At 40.6% G+C, this 23,930-nt stretch overlaps 1 protein-coding gene across 1 annotated transcript in view; it reads right to left on the bottom strand.

Moving 5' to 3' along the window:
* Positions 1 to 23,930, bottom strand: part of diaph3 (diaphanous-related formin 3) — a 373,414-nt gene that overhangs the window by 276,978 nt on the left and 72,506 nt on the right. The window contains exon 5 of the mRNA XM_053513323.1: positions 6,736 to 6,866. Coding sequence (XP_053369298.1) covers positions 6,736 to 6,866 — 131 coding nt within the window. The remainder of the gene's footprint in view (positions 1 to 6,735; positions 6,867 to 23,930) is intronic.

The following is a 23,930-nucleotide window of genomic DNA, read 5'->3' as shown; positions in this document are numbered from 1 at the left end:
CAGAAAGGAAGGTGGTGAAAAAAAAAAAAACACATTTACTGCAGACATTTGACCTTGCTGTGACTTTGACCCTGTTTGGAACTTGCACTGTGGGCCTGGAGATCTGCGGTCTGGAGGTGAAAAAAAATCAGAAAAGGTACAAGAAGAAAAAGGAATAGAGTGGTTGTGTTAAGCCTTTATTTGTCACGTATACGTTACTATACTATGTTTTTTTTTTCCTTTATGTAAGGGCTTTGTTCAAGGGTGCAACAGTGGCAGCTTGGTGAAGCTGGGAGATGAAGCTGGGAGCTTTTAGGGAGGTAACTTTCCACCCATATCATAAACAAAAAAAAAAAGCCTTGGTGGAGGGACAAGTTTAGTATCAATAAGTTACAGTAAAATGCATAGCTTTTAAAGGAATCTCGTTATCAGATGAATTTTCTTGCTGAAAGTGCTTCCGGCTAAAAGCGAACAACTCTGTGAAAATTTACGTCCTGAAAATATACAGCATTTTATCAGAGTTGTACATAAGACAGTAAACGGACAAAGCTTTATGTCTACAAACAGACGATCTGCTACAAACTCTGTATAAAAAAAAGCACAAAAAAGCACACTTCTTTCACTATTTAATATACAAGCAAAAGTTTATTCGTTATACTGTAAGCATGTGTAGATGCCTAGTTTGGTTAAATAGGAGCTCTATGAGAAAGGTTTACTTTTATCCCCCTCCATGGGAGGTTTGATCTTTTCAACAATACAGTAACACTGGTACTATAAGTAAAATAGACGGGTAATATATTATAATATTACACGCCCCTGTAACTATAAAATAAAGAAAACGTTTGTTTATCCAGTTCTGGATCGGAATCTAAATTGTATAATGAAAATTGTTCATAGTGATATGTTAAAACGCAAAATCAAACCAATATCACCCGAGTCTAATCTGGATAAAGCACTCAATGAGTGAACAAAAACAAACAAGTTATCCGGCAATCAATTCGGTCTAAGTGTGAAAACGGTCATTAACTTAAAAACACAACCCTCTTGTCATGACATGCGTTGTTTGTGTGTGATTTCACTGATACGCAATTATCACTCGCGTTCGACCAAGTTAGAAACGCTCTCGATAAACAACGGTGGATCCTCTGGCTAGCGATCAAAGCACAGCGTGGTGTGAGAAATACTGAGAGTTTTGTGACACACAACACTTAAACGCTGGTATGCTAAACACAAAAGTGACTATTTTTAACTATCGCTTTAGAAATGCTTGTCGTTCATCTTTTAGATCATTAGGAAGCCGGAGTAGTGTTCGGTAAAGTATTTTGGTCAATGATGACCATAAAAATGATGTTAAAAAACAAATAATTATTAAAAAAAAAAAAAAAACATTTGTTTAAACAGGTAATTTCCTTGTCAGGAGAACAACAAGCCTTATTGGACCACGGGAAATTTCACCCCCACGACTTTCCGTCATACTCGGCAAGACCGAGCACATCTGATAGCAAGGTAAAAACACGAGAATGATCAAGTATGCACAGCATGAGAGGGTGTAAGGAAGAGAGGAGAAAATGGAGTGCGGAAAAAAGAAAAGACGGCGAAAAAAACAAAGAAAGTAAGAATGGCTGCCTTGTTCTGGACTTCTGCACATGTTAATAGCTTTCTTGTTCTGGACTGCTCAAGGAGAGAGTTCTCTACAAAGGCAGGAGACAGAGTTTCATTTCTTTTGTACAGATTTGACATTCCGAGTGCGATAAATCAACTGAGAACCTCCTTGTTAATTTGGAGAACGGTTTTGGATTTTAATTGTAGTACTGGGAAAATGATCCAACATTGTCTGGGAATATTGAACAAGGAGCGGCGGGCAGCGATTACCAATCCCTTAATACCTCGGCGCGAACGACACAGCGTGCATTTTTAGTGTCTATTTTTAGTGTCTATGCAGGTCTGGCGAGTAACCTTTAAGAAAAACATCGGCATGAATTCCCATTCGGGGAAATATCCGGTCGTAATGTTACCCAGCGAGACACGATCACGTGTTGCTTCAAACTTCCATTGCGGTGCGTTGAATGCTAAAACCCAAAGCAATCGTCGGTGATATTGTTTCTCTGCCCAATCTGTTTCATGAGTGATGAGAGGACTGTTTTCATTTAAAAGCCATCATGAAAAGGAGACGGTGCACTAATCTAGGAGGAGGAGTGAAGGAGTGGAGAAAAAGGTCGCCATCCATCCAGTCAGCCCGGTCAACCCGGGGTGCGATGAGCTCAATATTTAACCAGTCATGACCAACGGAGCGCGATGAAACCAGGCAAATCAGAAAAGGTGTCTTTTCAAAACCATTTAGCTTCCTGCTTTACGATTGAAGATGAACTTCTCAACTCATACTTGGAAAAAGAGAGAGAGAGAGAGAAAGAGACCAGGGAGTAGGGAAAAAATCAATGTCACTCAAGGTAGCAGGGACGGATATTGGAAACATCACTCACTTGACACGAGGAATTCAGGAATATATGAGGGCGCCCGAGTCAAACTTGGGCTTCTGATGAAATTTCTCGTGAATGAAGGAGTAAAATCAATTCAGAAAACTTCAAGCACAGCACGCTGATGAGACTCTTGGGCGCAGTCAAACATTCGAAATCCATACGTCCGTGAAAATGACGATCTCGGTCGAAGCTCACTGCAGTCGTTGCCGTGAAACATATCAGTGAGATGACTTGATCAACTTGGAGAAGTGGTGCATTTGTCTGTGAAAACTGTGAGCACAAGCATTAACTTGCACCACTTGCACGTTACAGGAACTCGGTTGGGGGTTATTGCCATGTCCCCTGTACGGTCCTGACCCCCACAAGAAGCAAATTTCCACAATGGGCTGCTTAAGACGTTCCTGGGGTTTCAGACTCTGGCATAGTTTCTACCTTGATGGGGTCCAAGCAATAATGAAACTCTGGGATGAGTCCATTATTGATAGTTTTTACCCTCATAACTATCCCGGTTTGACTTGAACGCCCAAAGTATTCTGTCTCTCCATAAGACAGGACAAAGGGTTTGTGAGCGACAAGCAGAGAAAGATGTTGCATCACGAGTCAAAACAAGAGACAGCCGAGATTGTTTGGCCACCGTCTTTCAGTCTCACAGGGGAAATGGGAAAAGATTATTACGATTATCGTTACCTGTTTACGAAGACAATGTATTCGCAAACATTATGATGCGTTTTAAGTCTGAAATATGGAAAATTCAGCATCAGATGGTATGATCATCACCTTGGCCAGTGGGCGGTTAAATGCGCGGTTTGATGTTGATGAGGTGCTATGTTCTTGCTGTCATAGCTGTCAACATCTTTAAATTGGGACATGGGAGAGATTAGAGTTTATAATGCATGTGTCACAAGGTGGAACCAAGTCAGGAAAGATTTATCCAGCATCAAAATAAACAAAATAAATATATAAATACATACATAAATCTATCACACATGTACTTCTGCCTTGAAGGGCAGACGGTCCTAGTCTGTTTGAACTGCGTAATACGAATGTGGCATGAATTTGGTGGCCGTGTGGAGGGACAAAAAAAATAACATAAAATTCTCAATGCGACACCGCACATGAAGTCTTAAGGTTGAAGGCTTCTTCATAATAGAAGGGCCTTGTCGAGGAACATTCCATGCATTTACAAGCGTACATCAATGCCAGAGTGTTAAACTTTTTTTTTTTTTTTTTTTCAGTTTTAATGAACTTTTCAGTTTTAATGAAGCTTTAATGAATTTACTTTTAAAATATAGCACTTATAAGAAATCTGGTCTATAGGTTTTTTTTCTTGCAACAATATAATGTGTGCTAGAGAGAGAAATAGAGAGAGAGAGAGAAAATCAGATTTTAAGCATTCACTAGAGACTGGTTTAGTTTACAGTTCACAAAATTTGTCGAAGAACTTTTAAGACGCAAGCAGAGAATCTGACTTACAAAGATTTCACATATATTTTCAGGAAGGTTGTTGAAAAACATAACTTAATCATTTATTTAATCACTGTTCCTGTGATTACATTTTGCTTGGAAATGCTTAACATGTATAACAGGGACAAACATTCAGAATGCATCCTTAAAGATGCTTAGGCTTGTGGACAGAAAGGTGTACGAAAAGCTAAGAGGTGCTATTTGCTGTGGCCAGACTGTCTGAGGACGAGTGTCTGAGCAATAAACAGGATCTGAGCTCAATCTGTGCAGCCACGAAGACTACTACTCGGAGATGGTTAAGCAGCAAGGGGCCACTTTTAGATAAACAACAGAAAAATAGAGATACACAATATGGCTGTAGGTGCTTGTTGAACATCTCAGTCTAGATTGAGTGCCCTTTTTTGCTGTTACAATATCCTCCACTCTTTTGCGAAGGCTTTCTTCTAAGATTTAAGTTGTACATCAGGTCAAAACTGAACAGCGACGGGCTCATCGTCATGTTGTGCCGCTAAACAAGGATCTCACTGTTACAGCACATGTGAAGACATTCGAGATGATCATCTGCATCCATAATTGTGGCACCAAGGTTGGGTGCGGGGTGTAAATAGAGGACTGAGGTCAAGCATTCACATACTGCAAAGGTACGAACCTCGGCATGTGAATTTAATTTGTTCACGAAGCAAGATTTTAAGGCGATATGAATTCTCCAAGAGTAAATAATGTGAATGCAGGTAATCCGTACCAGCCCTCCAAAAATATTACCGATATTACCAAAAAAAAAAAAAAAAAAAACAGTAAAAAGAAAAACTTGCATGCCGAAGGCACCGTTGGTATTGTGGGTTGACTCTTTTGAAGCAGCTTTTGTTGACTAAAAAAAAAAAAAAAGTTACATTTGTAAATTCACTTCACTTGGCAAGATTTGAACGACTTCCGGATGTACACACAACTTAGTCTGCGTTTGGTTCAGGTTCGCTCATATGACAATAACGCTCAGTATTCGATACAAATTTCTTGCAAAATTTCAGGTGAAAATGAAGGGAGGGCATTCGTGTGCCGAGGTTCCACTGAATTTTTTGACATTGGTATATTTCTCACACGAAATGTCTGCCATTCTTCTTTCGTTCCTCCAGGACACATGATGAATTCGGTCGTAGAATTCGGTCATGTTTGCTGTATGAATGCCAATAGCGGCGTCCAAGTGTTTCAAAGATAAGGAACTGTAAAGCTCCTGCGAGTACGTCCAAATCTGTTCAACATTCATGTTGAGAGTCACTTTGTGCAACTGAGTCAACTATGGCAATATTTAGAGCTGGATGTCGTCGCTGTGAGATGAATAACAAGCGCGCAAGCTAAATGAACTCTGTCTCTAGGACACTGCGGACTTTAATCAGCAGACGGGACAAAAAATAAAGTGGATTAATCAAAAGAGCAGCGCCAGCTCCGCGTAGCTGTAGTGGCACTAGAAGCCGGACAGCGCATGCTAAAAACCCCGAGATTGGATTGCTGAACTGCTTAGTGGAGTTTTTTAACCTTGCGAGTGGAACAAAACAGGCCAGGGTGTAATAGCTGATCTCCAAAACCGTAGTGCGAGGCTGGCCTCGCTCGCTGATTGTGGATCGCTCAGCCGGCCACGCTCTCAGACAGAGCGTGCCCAAACACCGCGAGGAGTGCTAATAGAAATCATGACATTTCATGAATTACTCCAATAATGGATGCAGAGAGGATGAAAGCGGTTTTACGCCTCCAACCTTAGTCTAAGGATGACCGATGCCGGCCGTCAAAATTGGGCACGGAGCTCGGTGTGGTCGGACGAATTAACCTAAAATTAATGTCATCGTTTTATCTATACAAACACATGCAGAGCACAACTGCTGAGCCTAATGGATTACCCGTGATCAGAGTCGCTCAAAGACCTTATATGACAAAGGACTAAATGTACTGAGGAGCATAGGAGGAGGCTCAAGGCTGCTCAAAAAAAAAAGAAAAAGAATAAATAAATAAATAAATAAAATAAATCCAGTCAGTATTGTTGTTAAGCTATTTCTTAACTAATGGTCATTTATTATGGATTTTTTTTTTCTTATAATGAAACTTCTTAAGAATAAATTATTTTAAACAAACTACAGCAAGCCAAGAAAGCAGAACTGATCAATGGCAGGACTAGACGAGAGACAAAAAAAAAAATCTAATAAGCATCTGGTTTTTTTGCTGCTTTTCTTTTTCTACATGTTTTTTTTTTTATTATTATTATTCTCATTCTTAACTTATTCTTTCTTTCACTCCCTTTCTGGAGCGCAAACCTACCGAACCTCCCTCTGTGAAAATCGGATCTTAAAAACAAGTTTTTTCATTTAAGGTAGTTTTGATCATTAGGAAGGCTGTAATTATTTCAGCATTAAATCACCCCCACCTCACGGTTCATGTTTGTGGTAGGGATGTGGGCAAACAGCAGGAGAGCCTGTCATGATCGCCATCAAACAATTACGAGGCAGGAGAGAGAAACTCCAGCGTCGCACCCATCTGCAGCACATATTAATTTTTCACAGCGTGCACTGCTGCTGTAAACCTAATGCCATAGAATTTGGCACAGGAGCTAGATATTAGCCAAATGTCAAATAAGGTGGGACGGAAAAAGGTGGAAAGGTCACTGTGTGTATTTGTGTGTGTGTGTGTGTGTGTCTGTGGACATGCTCTGAAACATCAAGCCGTGGAATAACACTAATAGATGAAAGAACAGAACAACAGGTGTTTGCGTGGTTGTGTGTGTGTGGGTGTGTGTGTGTAAGGGGGTGGAGAGACGGGGGGTTTGAGATACCTGACTGGATTGCTGGTGAGAGAGACTCTGAGGGAATCCAGGCAGGCAAACAGCCTCTCATCAGTCGCTCCACTTTTCAGTTCGCTGAGAAACTCCTGAGGAGAGATCTGATGACTGCTCTTCAGACTGCCCTGAAAGACAGAGAGAGCGAGAGAGTTATAAATGGAGATTTAAGATTAGTCCATAGGTTTGTGCTTAAACCATCTTCCTGACCTGCATCTTTATCATATAATATTAACCTTCACATAGCACTTTCCAATCACCCCGACTTCCAACCATGAGTTCCAGTCATAACCCGCGCAACCTGTGACACTCTGACCCCCGGCATTTCCGGTACTGTCCTCATGTCACATACTGTGTGTTTTTTTTTATTTATTTATTATTATTTATTTATTTTTGTTATTCCGAACAGTATGTGGTGTAGTTACACCATTAATCATCAAACCTGTCCAAACAGAGTTCAGTAGAGGCAGAGAAATAAGAAGAAAGAAGGATGAGGGGGTCCGGCAACCTATACCAAGGAGCACGGGCACAAAGCAAGGGACACCTACCTTGGATAGCACAAAGTTTCCCAATATATAATTCACAACATACAGAATAATTCTTTAATCATCTTTAACACAATCTGATTCAGAATCTGATATACATGAGGCTGATGAGCTGGTCACCAAATTTTGAAGATCAGCTCTTACACCCTGGCCTGTTTTGTTCCACTCACCATGTTAAAAAAAAAAAAAAAAAATAATAATAATAAAATAAAAAAAAATCAACTAAGCAGTCTAGCAATCCAATCTCGAATTTTTTAGCATACGTAGTCCAGCTGAAGCATCTTTAGCATACAGCTAGTCCTCTAAATACAATCATTCAAGATGCGAAAAAACAAAGCGCAAAGTGCTCAAAGTGCAAAGCACGCTTGGAAGTTAAATCACATGTCAGGCGTAAAAGCAGCGGAGATGAAACTGGTACTGCTAGGGAAGCGCCAAGCAATAACGATGGAGAAAAAAGTTAAAAAAATAATTAAGAGAATGAAGCAAGAGCTACCAGAGCACTTAAAGGAAACTTGTTGGGTGATGGAGGACAGATTGTCTCAATTTTTCTGTTAACCAGTGTAAGTGAATAGAAGATGAGTTAAACACTGGTGAGTTAAAGTGCAGACTAAAGGAAGAAATAAATCTTAATTTGGCTAAATACAGTTCAAGACTCATTTTATGGCTCTAAGATGGTCTTAACAACAAAACATAATAATGTCACAGAGGCATGGCAAACACAACTACCTAATACCCCTTAAATAAATACACTGAATTCAGCTGACAGTCCAAACAATTAGGTAAAAGATATCCAACTTTACACTGATTACAGCTGATCTGTCCTGATCAAACACCCAAATTAGCAAAAGCATGCCCGTATTCTGTCACTGGAGTGCAAACTGGGGGAAAGAAAAGGCGCAGGATGCAGATGACCAGGGTGAGTCACGGCTACAACCGAGAGCTCTGGGCAAGTGGGACATCCAGCCATGCTTTACAACAACCTGCTGTGCCTGAGCCAAAGGCAAGGAACCAACTGGTCTACGAGGCAAGAGTGAGTTCTGGGTATGTGCCAACACGGTACACGGACCACATGGGAACAGGGATTCAAGTCACTGCCACTGGCAAGGCGGACACAATTTCCATTAAAAAAGCCTGTGCCCCAGTCCAAGGCAGCAGTAGGACTCTTTGGAACAGCACATGACTAGAAAAGAAAGATGGATCTGGTGGTCATCACAGAGACAACACTTAGACCAGACATAGTGCACGTTTTCAAAACATCCAAGCAGACGGTCATGCTGAAGCTTACGAATGCCCTGAGAGGGAAGGACACAGGAAGCCAATGAAAGAAAGGTGGTAGAGGGCTGCAGACAGGGGTAAAGAGGAACCATTTGCAGCTTAGTCCTTCTCTAAGAAACTGCGGGCATCCAAAAGAGGAAGGCCAACAGAACTACTACACAGGCAGCAGTAAAGGTTTGATGATCATGATTATTTGGGACATGCTACTTCAACAAGGAAAGGATGTGTGCCGGTGTCATGCTTATCGCATTGGTTCACAACCCTGGTCCTGGAGAAACCCCTGCTCTGTATATTTTATGTTTCCCTTGCTCCATCACATCCACATCCAGCAATTAATTAACTTATAAAACAATAAACCGAGCCGAGAAAAAAAAAAAGTGTATTTTATAGATAAATAAATCAACTCGTAAATTGCCTAAAAATTTCCTTATACACTTGGGCATTTGGCAGACGGTCTTATCCAGAGCGACCTACATTTTTATCTCATTACACATCTGAGCAGTTGAGAATTAAGAGGCCTTGCTCAAGGGCCCAACAGGGGCAACTTGGTGGTTGTGGGGTTTGAACCTGGGATCTTCCGAACCGTAGTCCAATGCCTTAACCACTGAGCTACCCCTGGACCGGACATCATCCAATATACATTGGATACATTACGTACAGATTTTACAGAAAATAGAAACAGCTTCCCCTTTTTTCAAATTCAAATTTTAATTTGTCACATACACAGTCATACACAGTATGATATGCAGTAAAATGCTTATAGGGGGTCAGAGCAGTCATGACGGCAGCCGACCTCACGGCGCCATCTTGGCACAAACACCTCACCGGTGCCACTCTTTCACAAATACTTGTGTTTTGCAAGATTATCGCTACATTTTTTTATTCGAGTTTATGTGCAGAGCAAAAGATTGGCATGGAAACAAGATTAATTTAAACAAGTTATACAGCATTTCAATGTTTTGAATGAGAGGAATCGGTGAAGGAGGAATGGAACGGTAAGGCTGCAGGGAAGCGGAGGTAAAAAGGGTGCAGGACTTTAAGTACTTAAGGTCAACGGTCCAGAGCAACGGAGAGTGTGGAAAGGAGGTGAATAGGCAGGTACAGGCAGGTTGGAATGGGTAGAGAAAAGGGTCAGGTGTGTTATGTGACAAAATAGTATCAGCAAAAGTAAAAGGAAAGGTGTACAGGACAGTGGTGAGACCAGAGATGCTTTACGGCTTAGAGAAAGTGGCACTGAAGAAAAGACAGGAGCCAGAGCTGGAGGTAGCAGAGCTGAAGATGTTGAGGTTCTCTTTGGGAGTGACAAGGATAAATAAAATCAAGACAACCCATGTTAGATGTTTTGAAAATAAAGTCAGAGAGGCCAGATTGAGGTGGTTTGGATATGTTCAGAGGAGGGATTGTGAGCATTGGTAGAAGGATGATGAGGTTAAAACTGCTAGGCAGGAGGTCTCGAGAAAGACCAAAGAGGAGATTTATGGATGCACTTAGAGAGGGCATGAAGTTAGTTGGGGTGAGAGAAGAGGAAGCAGAGGATAGGGTTAGGTGCCGGCAGATGATTCGCTAAGGCGACCCCTAAAAGGGATTAGCGGAAAGACAAAGAATATTCAGCATTTCAAAGTTTATCAGGTACTTCAGGTAAAAAGTTTTTAATACTTCTAAAACTTTAATAAATATACCTGCATGAGATAAATCAGCGCTACTTAATCAATTCGAAAAATCACTACGCCCGATAATCGAATCAAATCAACAGTCTACGTACGTTTCACAGCCTCTACTCTCAAGCGCTGCATAATGCAAATGAGTTGCGTTATGAATTTAGAAAGCCTTCATCATTCATTTGAGACCATGATCTGTCATTTTTAACCTTCTGAAATATCAGACAAACTACAAATTGTTTCTGGCTAGAGTAGCAACGCGATGTTTTGTCGAGGTACCAACTAAGGTAATAGGTCCATGTTTAGCCCAACACACATGTAACCACAGTGAGACACGGGGTAAGCTCTGATCTATTGTTATGGTCTTCACGGACCCTGCACTCTAATGAGGAATGTGATGAGGTGTGATTTGTACAAGCAGATGCATTCTTTTTTTTCCCCCTTGTAAAGGATTGCTTTATCTATAGGAGCACTAGCCAGGAACAAATTACTTTGTTTTCTGCTTTACAGGAAGAGATTACATTTCCTATTAAAAGCAAAAAAGCAAACTTTCAACATGGATGGAAGCAGAACGTGAAATTACGGCAGAAGCGTTCCGTCTCCCAGGCCAAGTTTTCCTACGTCACAAAAGTTATGCACTTGCTTCTTTTTTAACTGTGTACATAGAGAAGTGATTCGGATTCTACATAGCGCAATGACCTTATGGGTATTCTTAAAACAGAAAGGAGAATGTGGAGGAGGAGGTGTATTTCTTGAGGGATTTGTGTGAGGAAGGACTATAAATGAATAAAACTCCAATCTCCCCATCTAGCGAGAGAAAAAGGAGGGGGGGCGGGGTTTGGAAAGAAAGAGAGAAGGACAGAGAGCTAGAGAGGGAAAGTAAGAGAACCCCTTGTGTGAGAGAAAAGCTTTTGCTTCCCCTCACGTCACAGTGGAGAGCGCTTTGACTTACAGATTTAACAGCAAGCAAAAACGTACCATTTTTCCCGAACGGTGCTTTCACTTATGCAGCATTTGGTCCATGTGACTTGACCAAAAACAACCACCACCAATCCAGGAGAGTCTGAGTGGTCTGACGTGGTGCAAATTGGGAATCAAACCTAACTCTATGAAGTATAATCCATAAAATTCAATAATCAATAAGGGTTGATGCATCATTTATATATATGTAGTACATTAATCACTACGAACTGAAAATGTCCTCAAGTTATTTTTTCTGACCTAATCAGAAAACATTATTGTATGCTAGGCAAAATGCCCAAATTATGGTTGAACTGATTACGTAACATCCTCAGCAGCAACCTCATTTCCCCTCTTATCTATTCCAACCAATCAACATTCAACATCAGCAGTATACCTATCACTGATTATATTGGATAGTAGACCAGTATACTAATCTATCAACTGCACCATTCTTGCCTTAAGTTAGATGTTTTTTTAAAGCTTGAATGCTTCCCACATCACTGTGTTGCTTAACAAACAAAAAAACATGTGAATCTGCTCAGGTAAAGGGACTGGACTAAAAATAGTAGACGAGAGTTTTTCAGGATGCCTGGAGAACTATTTCTCAAGCCTGAATTAAAAATATAAGAATACTGTACAAGTCTGGCACTGTGAAAGAAAAATGTGAAGAAATGGGGGTTGTTCAAGACTTTTTAAAACTCTCCAATAGGGATGGAAATCCCCAGGGACGACCCGATATGATTTAAATCGCAATACCTTGGTGGCGGTTCGATTTATATTGCTAGTCTATAAATACCACGGCAACATTTTACAACATTAAATGTAAATATTTCAATATAACCTGATTTGGTTTTCTGCTGTTTCAGGCTTTTCTCACTCAATGATAAGACGCTTTTCTGTTCATTACGGTTAATAAAGCGTGCTTATTGAAGTGATTATAAACATCCTTAAACCAGGTCACATCTGGTAGCGAACCTTTTAATTCTATTGTAAATCCCGCGTTTTTTCTCCGTTCTAATAACGGGTGTGAACGTTAACCGAAGCTCTTGAAATGTATCTGCGTTCCAGACATTAAAATCAACTCAAACTCCCTGCACAGACAGAAAAGTCAGTCGACACGTGCACACACAGAGCACTTTGGTATTTCTGACGAACAAATGAAAGAGTTTTATTAGCGTCTCCTTTGGCCAATTTGTGTTTTTTGCGTGCTTTAGTTTGTTTTGGTTAATTATGCGCAGTGTGAAACCAAATCAAACCAAACCAAACGATAAAAAAAAAAAAAAAAAAAAGGAGTATCAGTTTTGCTCTGACTGGGCTTCAGAACACAGATTAATTGGTGTGAAAGCGCCCTAGGAGCGAACATTATTTAGGACACCAAAGCTATTATTTCTCTGAGCATTGGCTTTTAGAAAAATATGCCTTTTGTCGCTAATTGTTTATTCTTGCCTTGAGCTTTCTTCCAGTTTTTATTTTTACCTGCAAATGTCCTCAATTTAATGCGAGAGCAAGTAAAAGATGAACGCATTCATCCGTTCTAAGCAGGGCATTTCACCACAGGACTGGTCAGCTCCATCCTTTTGCATAATGCACATGGCCCTGTGAGCTGTTCCCTCCGCCACCTACGCCATGGGAGACTGAGGTCTTAATCACTAGGTACATGAGGTGCAGCTGCTCCCAACAAAATAATAACTCTCCCCTTGAATCTTTCTTTTTTTTTTTTCCCCTGGCTCTCTCTTGCATTTCTCTCTCTCTCTCTCTCGCTCCTTTTCTCTACCATTTCTCCTGTCATCTCCTCCCTTTTTAGCAAACACAGAGCCCTTTTGTCACCATAGTGACTGCTTTTGTGACAACAGGGAAGCAAACATTTATGTTTTTCTTTTTGCGCCACCTTTTCTTTCTCTGTTCCTGTGTTTATTTTTCCCTCTAGCGGATGATAGTAGGTGATCTCAGTATGTTGACGGATAAGCCCACAAAAAAAAGAAAAAAAAGAAAAAAGAAGAAAAAGACAAGTCATGTTTAAACATTGCTGAAATTGACTTTCTAATTTCACACTATGTTTAGAAATCAAAGCATAAAGTTTGAATTCACATTATTTCTGGAAAAAAACTTTTCCATTGTTATTACCCGTAGATAGTTACTCATAACATTCATAACGAAATCTATGTATAAGTATCAGTGGTGGAGGAAGACAAGATCAGAATCTCGAGTCGTAGGTGTTGACCTGTCAATGCTTTAAAAAAAAATAAAAAAAAAAAATATATATATATATATATATATATATATATATATATATATATATATATTTATCGTACAGTATGTTCCTGGAGTTACATCACTGACATCTTGACTGTGGCTGAAACATTGGACAAAGACGACCGGGCAAAAAAACCTAAAAAAAAAAATCTGTTTTGGACTCCAACTTATTCCCAAATCTGTCCTAAATTCTGTAGTTAAACCATAGTCCTTTTTTTTTTTTTCCCTTGGAGGCCCGTCGTATTGTCATGCTGCGTTGTCTTCATGTCTTGATGAAAGAATGATGCAGAGTACTGTATGTGTAAATATGTATTTAGGGGGAGATCAAGATGTGCTACTGTGTTTTTATTTTTGTACAGATGGTACAGGTTCCTGTGAAAAGCTTCATACCGTCACCGTTTTGGTCCAAACACTGTGATTCACTAGATTAACACACCCGTGCCTTCTCAAACATATGCAGTAATCCTAAATATCCGAGACAACCTGATCCGCACACCATTTTTAACGAGCAACGCTGTCGCAAAGCGGTCTGGCAGAAATCATAAGGAATTCTGATCCCCAATGAGCGAGCCTGAGGAGACAGCTGCAAAAAGAACACTCTCAGAGACCCCAGTGCGTGACACCAGCTAGTGATTATACAGTACTTAAAGTGGATGGCACCGGAACCATCATGCTTCATCATTAACTCAGTTCAATTCATTCTTAAATTATTTCAATATAAGAATAAAAATGCTGGAAACAGTTTTATTTCGAAAAGTATGTTTGACTAGATCAGTAAAGAACCTAGGCAGCCATGGAAATGGACAGCGGAGAGATTTTAGACAGCTGGGAAAAATAAGAATTGCCATGCTTCTTTTAAGTCGTCAGAACAACGCTAACCAATCCAACTAGTTCCCATAGAAAGTCTGACCGATCGACCCAGTTTCCGCAGAACCTTTGACCGATCCACCCAGTTCCTACAGAAGGTTGGATCAAACTAGTACACACAGAACATTTAGATAATACATCCAAGTTCCCCCAGAATGTTTGACATATCCAACTAGTTGGAAAGTTTCCCAACCAATTTCCACCAAATTTCTGACCAAGCCCACTACCTTCCACAAAAAAAAAACAACAGCACCAGCTCCCGCAGAACACCCGACTAATCCCATTAGTTAATATAGAAATTTTGACCAGCTCTCACAGAAAGTCCGAACAATCCTATTAAATTTCATTAAATTAAATTAATAGTGTAGCAAATGACACATGAATCTGTTTGCTGGTGATCTATTCTTCCAGTTTGAAGACTGTAAAACGAGCTAAGCTACAAATGTGTGATTACATTTTGGGAGAACAGAAAATATTCAAGCAAGAAAAGGCTGTGCAATAAAGGCTCTAGTACAGCTTCAACACCTGAGACGATTTAGAATAAATCAGAATTATGATCAACGTTATGGCAAAAATAAAAAGAAAATCGTTTTCTCCCAACATCCTGGAAAGAACACCTTCGGTTGATTAAATAGCCAAATCAGAAAATCTACCGTGTCATCTATAGAAAGCATTCAGAAACAGATAAAATATAAAAGCCTAAACCCTTTTGTAGACACAACCAATTTTAGGCTTGAAACGAAAAAAAAAAAACATTAGAGTTGTAGACTGCCTTTAGAATATCTGGCATGTTGAAAAGACTAAAAAGATAAAAGGAATTACAACTTGCAAACCTATGCAGAAAAAAAAAAGTGTCACTACAAATGGTAGATTTTTATTCATCCGCACGTTGTCCACCATGCTGCTCTCTGTTTCTCTCTGTCCTGCATGAGGGTATGAATGCAGCACTCGCTCAGGTTCTGGTTGCACACCACAATATCATACAGAGAGGTCATGCTCCATTGTGGGCTAAATTATAAATCCCGACAACATGGGGCCAAATCTATATTACTGGCATTTAACATAATAGACCCCCCTCTTCGCTCTGGTTCAACACTGCATGTCAAACAAGAAATCTGATCTTTAGATCCAATCAGATCTTTACAAACACGCTGCACCAAAGGAGCAACAGGAGGGCCTCGTGTTCGGCAGGCGCACACAGGGCAGAAACTCGGATAAGCTCGCAGTGGTTTGTGTCAGGAATCAAAGGTACTGGGGTAAACAACCCGCGGCATGCCCTGGGTTACAGACTGAGCTGTCTGCTTGAGCTAAGCCCTCGCAACCAGACAACAGGCCAATTAGCCCGACTCTGAATTGGTTATGATATTAATAAAGCTTGAAGCCGGGCTCCTCAGGTAACTCTTGCGGTATCCTGATAATGACTTTGAGGCTTTGCTTTGAAGATCACATTACCATAAGGTAGGTTGAGTGTTTTGATAAGTGAGATGAGAATTATAGACGAACGTTTACAGTAAAAACAGGCCCTTTTCCTTAATAGGCCTTGAACAAACCGTGATGGGTGACTATGAGTTTAATGCGTTGTCTTTATTACGTACAGAAGCTGGGATTCGGGTTGCTACAGTCGTCCCGCCCGTTGGAACAAAGCGCATGTAAATGCCTGCCCCATCTGAAGCGATGTATAATTCATAGAAGGAAAGAGAGTGACCCCTACTGTCCAATCACAACTATAATATATGAAACATATGCAGCTTGTGGATCATGCCAGGAAAGGGATGAGAAGGGAAGGTACATAAGTCTTCTGGGATCTGACCCCAACAGCAGGACGCATCACCGGGCTGTACACAGGATTTACATCAGCGCCCTACTTGGCAGCGGAGTCGTATTTTATAAAGATGATAAAGCAGCAAAGGTTAAGAGGGGATTTTTTTTTTTTCTTTTGTTGGTATAAATGACAGAATCTTTCTCTCTCTCTTTCGTGCTCTGTAATTCTGCCTATAATTACATGCAAGCAGAAAATAGCAGCTAGTAAGCAAATGTCAGACATGCTTAGGGAATTGATCAGCCATTTAAAGGACAGGTCACTGATGCCTCCAAAATGTCAGCCCTGCTCCTGCCCAATCAGAGACCGGTGCAAAAGAGGGCAAAAACATCAAACGTCCAATCAAGCGGTTCTGCTTCCTTTGGTCATGATAATTAACGGCCCGTAAGACCGGAATGTCACAACGTTGGGCGTTTATAGCCAAACACATCCGGGCCGGCGATGATGTCCTATGATGTTGGCGTCAATACGTCACTGTGTAAATGTCATGATTAAGCAGCCTCGTGGACCATAACCCTTCACGGTGAAAGGGGTTTCTGCACACATAGCTTAATCCATCAAACAGGGTATGTTAAAAGTGTGCAGGTTAAATCTTAAGTGTAAATCTTGGGAAAAAGTGTTGATCTTCACAAGATCACAAGTTCCAATCCTGACACACACACACACACACATAGCTGTGCTCTGGTGTCAAGAGAGCAAAATTGGCTGTGCTCTCTCGGTGGAAAGGGCAGCATACTCTTTCTCCACCCTGTCAATCAGAGCAACACCAAGCCAATCATGGATGTCTGTGAGCTCTTGCATGCAGAATCGGGCAGAGACAGCTTCTCACAAAGGTGTTACGCTCTCCTAAGGCACTGCATAAGCAGAAAGATGTTGGTTTCTGTGTATTTCAGGCCAAGCACATGTTTGCCCACCTCACCCTGGTTGTGTGATAGAGCACAGAGACAGGGAAGGAGTAGGTGGGGATCAAGTAAAACCAAATTAGGGAGAAAATACAGGGGAGGACTTTTAATGTGGGCATTGCCAGCGTTAGAGCTTTTTAGCAAATCCTTTAGTGAATTTTCTAGTGACAAACTAGTCTAGTTCCTTCTAGTGACTTTTAAAGGAGACATCAGTAGCTATAGTGCACTTGATTTTGCACCTCAGATCGTACAGTAAGTCTTGGTTATACTTGTTGAGAGAGCAGACTCGGTCGATTCACCACCAGTGGGTAAAGTCTGACAGAGTTGCGTTGACACGCATTGTTTCCCAACAATCGTCATTGTTTGCAGCATTTGAAAACAAAAGAAAAAAGTTCCCACTCAGAACCATTTCCCACATGTCTATTTCCTGATTAATCTCTACCACAGTGTACCTGATTCATTAATCACCACAGCATTTCAGTTTTTTTTTATCAACTATTTGTACTTTGTAAATATGTATGACTATATCACTTGGACTTTTGATCTTGCAGAATAACAAAACGCAAAGTTATGAGAGTTAAAACTCCCTTCATTTCTCTATATAATTCCCTGCTACACTAATGCACCTATTCCAGTGTTTCACTTGTGCTTGCACACTATTAAGATATATGGGTTTCTCGGTATATCGGAGTCATGATCGGACTGCCTGCATCGCGACCGAAGTGCTGGCCTCCCAGGAAATCCTTTAAAATCATGTGAAAATGATTTTTTGCAATGTCAGGACGGTGGATGTGGCAATAACTCCTAGACTCTTGCGTTTTTCCACAAGTTGGCAACAAGTTACACATCGATTTCTAAAGAAGCACAGACATATGGCTTCCTTTAAAAAGTTTGCACAGTTCAAATGTTTAAAAGTTTAACTTCAGCTAATAGTCTCATCACCATCTTGTGCTTGAAGGCTTCTGTAAATGTCAATCAAGTTCTGCAACTTAGTTCACAAGAAATGTCAAAAGACCCAGTTTGACTTAAACGCCCCATGCTGTCCCATGGCTAAGTCTCTTTAAAAAAATTGTGTGCAGAAGCTAAAAGATAATTTTTTCTTTGGTGTGCAGAAGCTAAAAGATAATTCAGTGAATATGCATCATTAGGTGACTTCTAGAATCATTTTAAGTATGCATTAAATTCGACATTTCCCCTTGGGGTTACGTAATGTGCAGATGGGGTCACAAGATTTGATTTATTATTTTATTTATTAAAAATAGAGAGTTGCATGCTCCGAAATCTTACTCAGAGTTACATTCAGACAGAATAAATGAATTAAACTAAAGTTTAGAGATTTAAAAGTAGAAATTTATCATATTACACTTTGTTCTACTTTTTACTGAATTTTAAAACGTCTAATGTGACCTTCACACCCACTAAATGGTCTAAACCCGTCTTCTGGATTCTCTAGATTAGTAAGCACTCTTGAATGTGAAGTCAGAGTTTTAATCACAGCAACGCTGGAAAGTTATGAGTGCTCGTCAGCATGTTTAATTTTGCTCTGCAAAACTCTCGATACATTTTCAAATCCAACTTGAGAGCCTGATGCACAGGGATGTTTTAGCTCTTGGAAACTAACATGTAAAGGCTGCTTTTAAATCTTACAGATGCACATAAGTTACACAGCGGGTGTGTGCACGATATTGCTTGTGCACGTGCAGAGAAAAATCTGTAAAAAAGTAGCAAGTAGTAACCAGAAATTTGACAGACATGAGAACGAGTCTGGTCGACTACTTGGGCTTTGCTGCATTGTGCTTAAACAGACCGCATCGTTCACTAAACGACCAACACAGCTCATTAAGCATCTCCATTTAATCCAAAAATCTCCCCTGGCCCTTTCAAACCTAAATTAACTAAAAACTCCCCAAAATCATACTGTACTTTTTAACAGCAGCGCTGATTGGGCCGCGCACTGGGGTGGTCAGTCTGCAAAACACATGGCTGTTTGCCCGGGTCTCTTCTTACAAGCTCGCTTCTGGTAGAGGAATCCCTCAGGTTCAGGCATCTCATTATGAGCCAAATCATCATTACTTACCCAATGCTAAAAAACAGGCACACACACACAGGCTAAATTCAGTCCAGCCAAGCAAGCTGTAATGATCATGGCCCAAGCTTGTACTGTTCAGGAGGCCAACATTGGCCTCGACAGACTAAAATCCTGGACTGACAATCTAATTTGGCATCATCAAAGAATTTGTTCTGTAATGAACAAGCGTATATTCCAAGTACTAAAGTGAAAACTGGAACATATTACCCCTACATTAGGCAAAAGGTTCCAGCAGAAGGGTCCAGCTCCCTAGCATGTGGATGATTGCTGAAATCTTAAAAGGTGGGGGGGGTGACGAGATTAACACATGCCACAAACCACTTTCCTGAGAGAACTAAGGAAAGAAAAGAACACTTAGTATTACTCTTAATTTTACATCCTTATTTAATACCTTAATGTTTTCTGTGCAGAAATCAATTCTAGTGCTTTAAATAAAAAAGCTTTTGGTAAATTTATGCCGACGCCATTTCTTCACCATTTCGACTAATGATTCCGTCTTAACGGTTTACATAGACTCTGACCTGAATAGAAGTGTGTTTGCATGCACAAAGAGTTCATTCGAAAAAATTACTTTTTTTTGATGTGTGCAAGTGGTTCAAAGTGGTTTTGTCTGCTGGAAAATAACTGAAGTACAGGTAGTCCCCGACTTACAAACGAGTTCAAATCCAAGAGCACGTTTGTAAGTCTGATTTGTTCTTAAGTCCAACAAAGCGAGTCTTGTACACAAATATACAATGTAAAACATACCAATCCACTTGACTTAATCTCTGTCAATCGCTTTCCGTTTTGTGGCCAAAAACTGTTATGGCACCTAATACCCCTATCTCACCTACGCGGTTTCGTGCCGTGGCCGTATGTACCGTTGATCGTGATTCATCCTCCCTTGATAAATCCCTCCTTCTCCCTTATGACTGGTTACGAGAATCCAGACTCATCAATGATTGGATGGATACGAAATGGTGAGCTAATCACTTGTCTTTTCTCAGCCAAAGACTGAGTGGATGAGATCCTGAAGTTAAGGTTGGTGCCAGAGAGTTGTTTGTTCTCACAGAATTTATTGATAAGAAATGGAAGTAAAGAAAAAATTCCCCTCTTGGAGCCTCATCACGTCAAATATTTATTCCAACAAGAAAACGATAGAAATGATTTATCAACTGTTTACATATGTAATATTTATCTATGGAATGGGTTAACAAAAGGTTCACATTCATTCCGATTGTGCCGGATCGGGTCAGACTGTTTCGTCTGAGGTGTGCCTTTTTATTCCCCAGTCGCTATTATTGCCAAATATTAGTAGCATATCTGGGTTCGCGTAAAAACCCACCGTGTATATCATCACACTGTGCGCTGTGTATCGTTCATCAAACTCAAACAGGTACTGTTTTTATTCAGAGCAGGTTTCCTGTTTCTGTTTTTTGTTTTTGTGCAGAATGGGTTGGGCCCGGGCATCGCATGCTGGTAATCTGTTGGTAGAATAGCCACATGGGAGCATTTCAGCGCTGAGTCACAATTACAGTGCATCTCCACAGGGCTAATGGATATTCCGAACCCCGCACGCAAGCAGACAGGGCCACTTTTGTTTTCAGTGAGTGTGAGACTTTCTAACATGTGCCCCCTTTCTCTAGTCCCTTCTCGAAACGCTCATTAAAAATTATTTCTGGACGTAATAAAGGGAAATTCTGGGCACAAAGACCACGTCTGGACATCGGATCAGTGCGTGTAATGCGTCTGCGTGCGGTATTGACACACGGCCCACGTAGGCGACATCTCTATTTTAGGCTTTTACGTGACGGGGCTGAAGGAAGGGACGCTAACACGGCGTACCTGAACAACACAAAGGCTAAGCTTAATGCATAATGCAAACAAGGACAAGAGCGCTGACATTTTCCTTTAAACATACGGATATAATTAAGAGCTCCAGGGCTTGACGATTTGGGCCCACCGGAGAATTCATGTCTCCTCTTTTCTCTTAGCGCTTCTTTATCTCGCATACCCTCCCTCTCATTCTCTCTCTCTCTCCCTCAGTCCTGATCGTGTGTATAAAAATCACCTTCGTGAGACGGCGCTAATCGATGTCGCTACAGGACCCGAGTGGCTTTCGTCATGTCAAATTTGGCAATTAGTCTGTGAACTATGTTGGATTACATGCGGGCGTTTCGGAATGAGGAGCTAAAAATCAATCTAATATAAAGAAAATTTATTTATTTTTTGGGGGGTGGTGGCGGAGGAGGCATGCTGTGAATCTGAGGCAAGCCACACTGCTGTGGAAATGTTCTGGATTTTTTTTTTTATCCCTGACGAACAGACAAAATGCTTTAGGTATTAAAATACAATCATTATGAAATTTATTAAGGCTCCTCGTTTTCGTGCTCTCTGACTGGATGCTCAAAAAGGAGACTAACATCCATCAGAGCATCTTTAAGTTTACTTTAATACGTCAGGTGACCAAAAACAAACCACTTAAACCGTCTATTAAGTCACGGCATACAAGACATGACATCATCCTAAGACCAGCAGACGTCCGCCGCATTCCTGGCCTTTCAGTTATATAAAGGACGAAGGCAGGGGTTAGAAGGAGAGGACGTGGAAAAATATTTGTCTCTGGTAGTGTTGTTTTAAAACCCAGTGTTGCATTCGCAGAACAGCAAAGTCTGAGTAGAGTGTACAAGCAGAGCTCGGGCACCAGCAAGCAAACCATGAAACTTAGCTAAGTGTCTTGAGCTCCTGACCCAAAGTAGTGTCCACGTCCTGTTTGAAATACTGCAGTGCAGAAAGCCAGAAGCACACTGACGAATCAAGCACCAAGCAATATCTAGACAGCACCATCTAGAGGTCAGTCGTGGGTAAGGTTTTTTTTTTTTTTTCTTCCCCTGCAAGGAACTGCAAGGAGAATGAAAATCTTATCAGGACCCCTTCACCAAAAAGAGGCTATTACCACAGAGTGAAAGAAAATACTTGACCGTGTCAGAAGAGTAGGTCACACACTTTTAAAAGAAAATGTCAGACAATTTAACTCAACTGTTACTACTCTGAAAGCTGATTATGTTCCACTAAAACATCTTATCCTACAGCGCTGTGCAAACAATTTTTTTTACATAATAAATGAACGTCACTTTTTACTTTTAACCACTTCTTTATCTCTAAATTCCTTTGATCTCATATAGCAGCTACAAACTGCGAGTGGTTTCCTCACAAGCCTCTATCTGTTTCTTTCTATCGCTCTTTCTTTAAATGAAAAAAAAGGAAAATCATCTTTGTTGATTGCCATATTAAGCAAGAATGCTTTAAGGCTTACAAGTAGTAGAAAACTTATTAATCAAGAAGGCTTATGCTTCCATGGTTATATCTCCTCTGAGAAACTTTCAACCTATAGATAACCTTGCTTTTTTTCATTTTTATTTATTATATCAGCATCAGATTGTGTAAAGTCAGGTATATCTGCTTACTAAACCCTGTCATTACAACACCTTCGTCGGATTCGAGACCTCAGCAGGGCTAAGCGATTAAAGAGAAATAAATCACGCTGACGCACGTCTCGTTTTGTTGCTGTTTCTGAATAAGTATATGAAAGGTTGGGATTCGACGGTGCGTCCTCCTACCACTATCATCCCGACACATTTGACCACTGCGGCAACATCACGCTCATTGCCATGGAAACAGGTCGTCAGGAATATCTGATCATGGGAGCGCGTAGGGCATAAAAGGCTTGATATAATCCATGTGTCTGTCGACAAGGCCGGTGTCAGAGTGCACTGCTCTCAGGCCCAAATCCCCGCTAGCTATTTTGTTGTTCTTGGGTGCATTCTGAACTGTACAGCTTTCTTTATCTTCACAATTCAACCACACTGCCAGAGCTCACTAGTACTCATGTGTACACTCATGTGGCAGGAGCTTTAACAGGAACTGGAAAAGGTCGCAAAAAAAAAAAAAAACAGACGAGAAAAAAAGGCGGTAACGGATAAAACCTACAGATGAGCGTAATTAGGAGCCGTTTAGTATTCATTGTTTTGCTGTGTACATTCCCTGACGGGCCAGGTATCTGTTTTACTCCCTTAGTGATTAAGAAAATCAATGATCAATCATTTTAATTGTTGTCTCAGATGCTGCGAGTGGAACAAGGAAAGTGCCTTCGGTGCGTCACGCTGGAAACAGATCGATGTTGGAGCGGCGAGTTCTCTCTACAGGCTTGTAACATGTAGGGAGGAGAGAGAGGAAGGAAAAAAAAATTGCATGGGGCTTTCACAACCCTGGCATCCTATTGTCTATCATAAGAGTCCCGTTAGGAGCTGAAATGACACTTAGAAATAGAAAAATAGAAATAAAACAAAGAAATTCACAATATCACATTTAATACTAATTCTGTGTAGAAGTTCTGCAAATACTTTATATATAGAAAATACATGCACACAGACTGAATCATCATACAGTTTCCCATTTAAATCCCCAGATTCCTGTTTATTCTTGATCCTAATGTCGTGGTCCTCTCGAGTAGCACAATCAGGTAAGTCAAAGGTTTGATTGGGGTCTTGTGCATGTTAAGATGCTTTTCTGTTTCGCACGGTTATAAAGAGTGATCATTGGTTAAATGTATTGTCTCCGTCCGGGCAGCTCAGTGTTCTTCGTTTTTAATTTTTTTTTTGCACTATTCTGTGTAAATGTTCTAAAATACTTAAACCAGCTGTTAGGTTTAAATTTAATTAAAGAAAGAATTATGCTTGCTTGATGTGTTCGCCGTGCCTCGATACTCTTACAGGCTGGCTCGACATGCTTGCCGAACTGGGAGAGTGAGACACGCACTCACTCGTGAATAAAGTGGTTTTT

The sequence above is a fragment of the Clarias gariepinus genome, chromosome 15 (genome assembly GCF_024256425.1).
Source record: "Clarias gariepinus isolate MV-2021 ecotype Netherlands chromosome 15, CGAR_prim_01v2, whole genome shotgun sequence".
NCBI lineage: Eukaryota > Metazoa > Chordata > Actinopteri > Siluriformes > Clariidae > Clarias > Clarias gariepinus.
The sequence above is the reverse complement of the archived record's forward strand: the minus strand, read 5'-3'. Positions and strand labels throughout refer to the sequence as shown.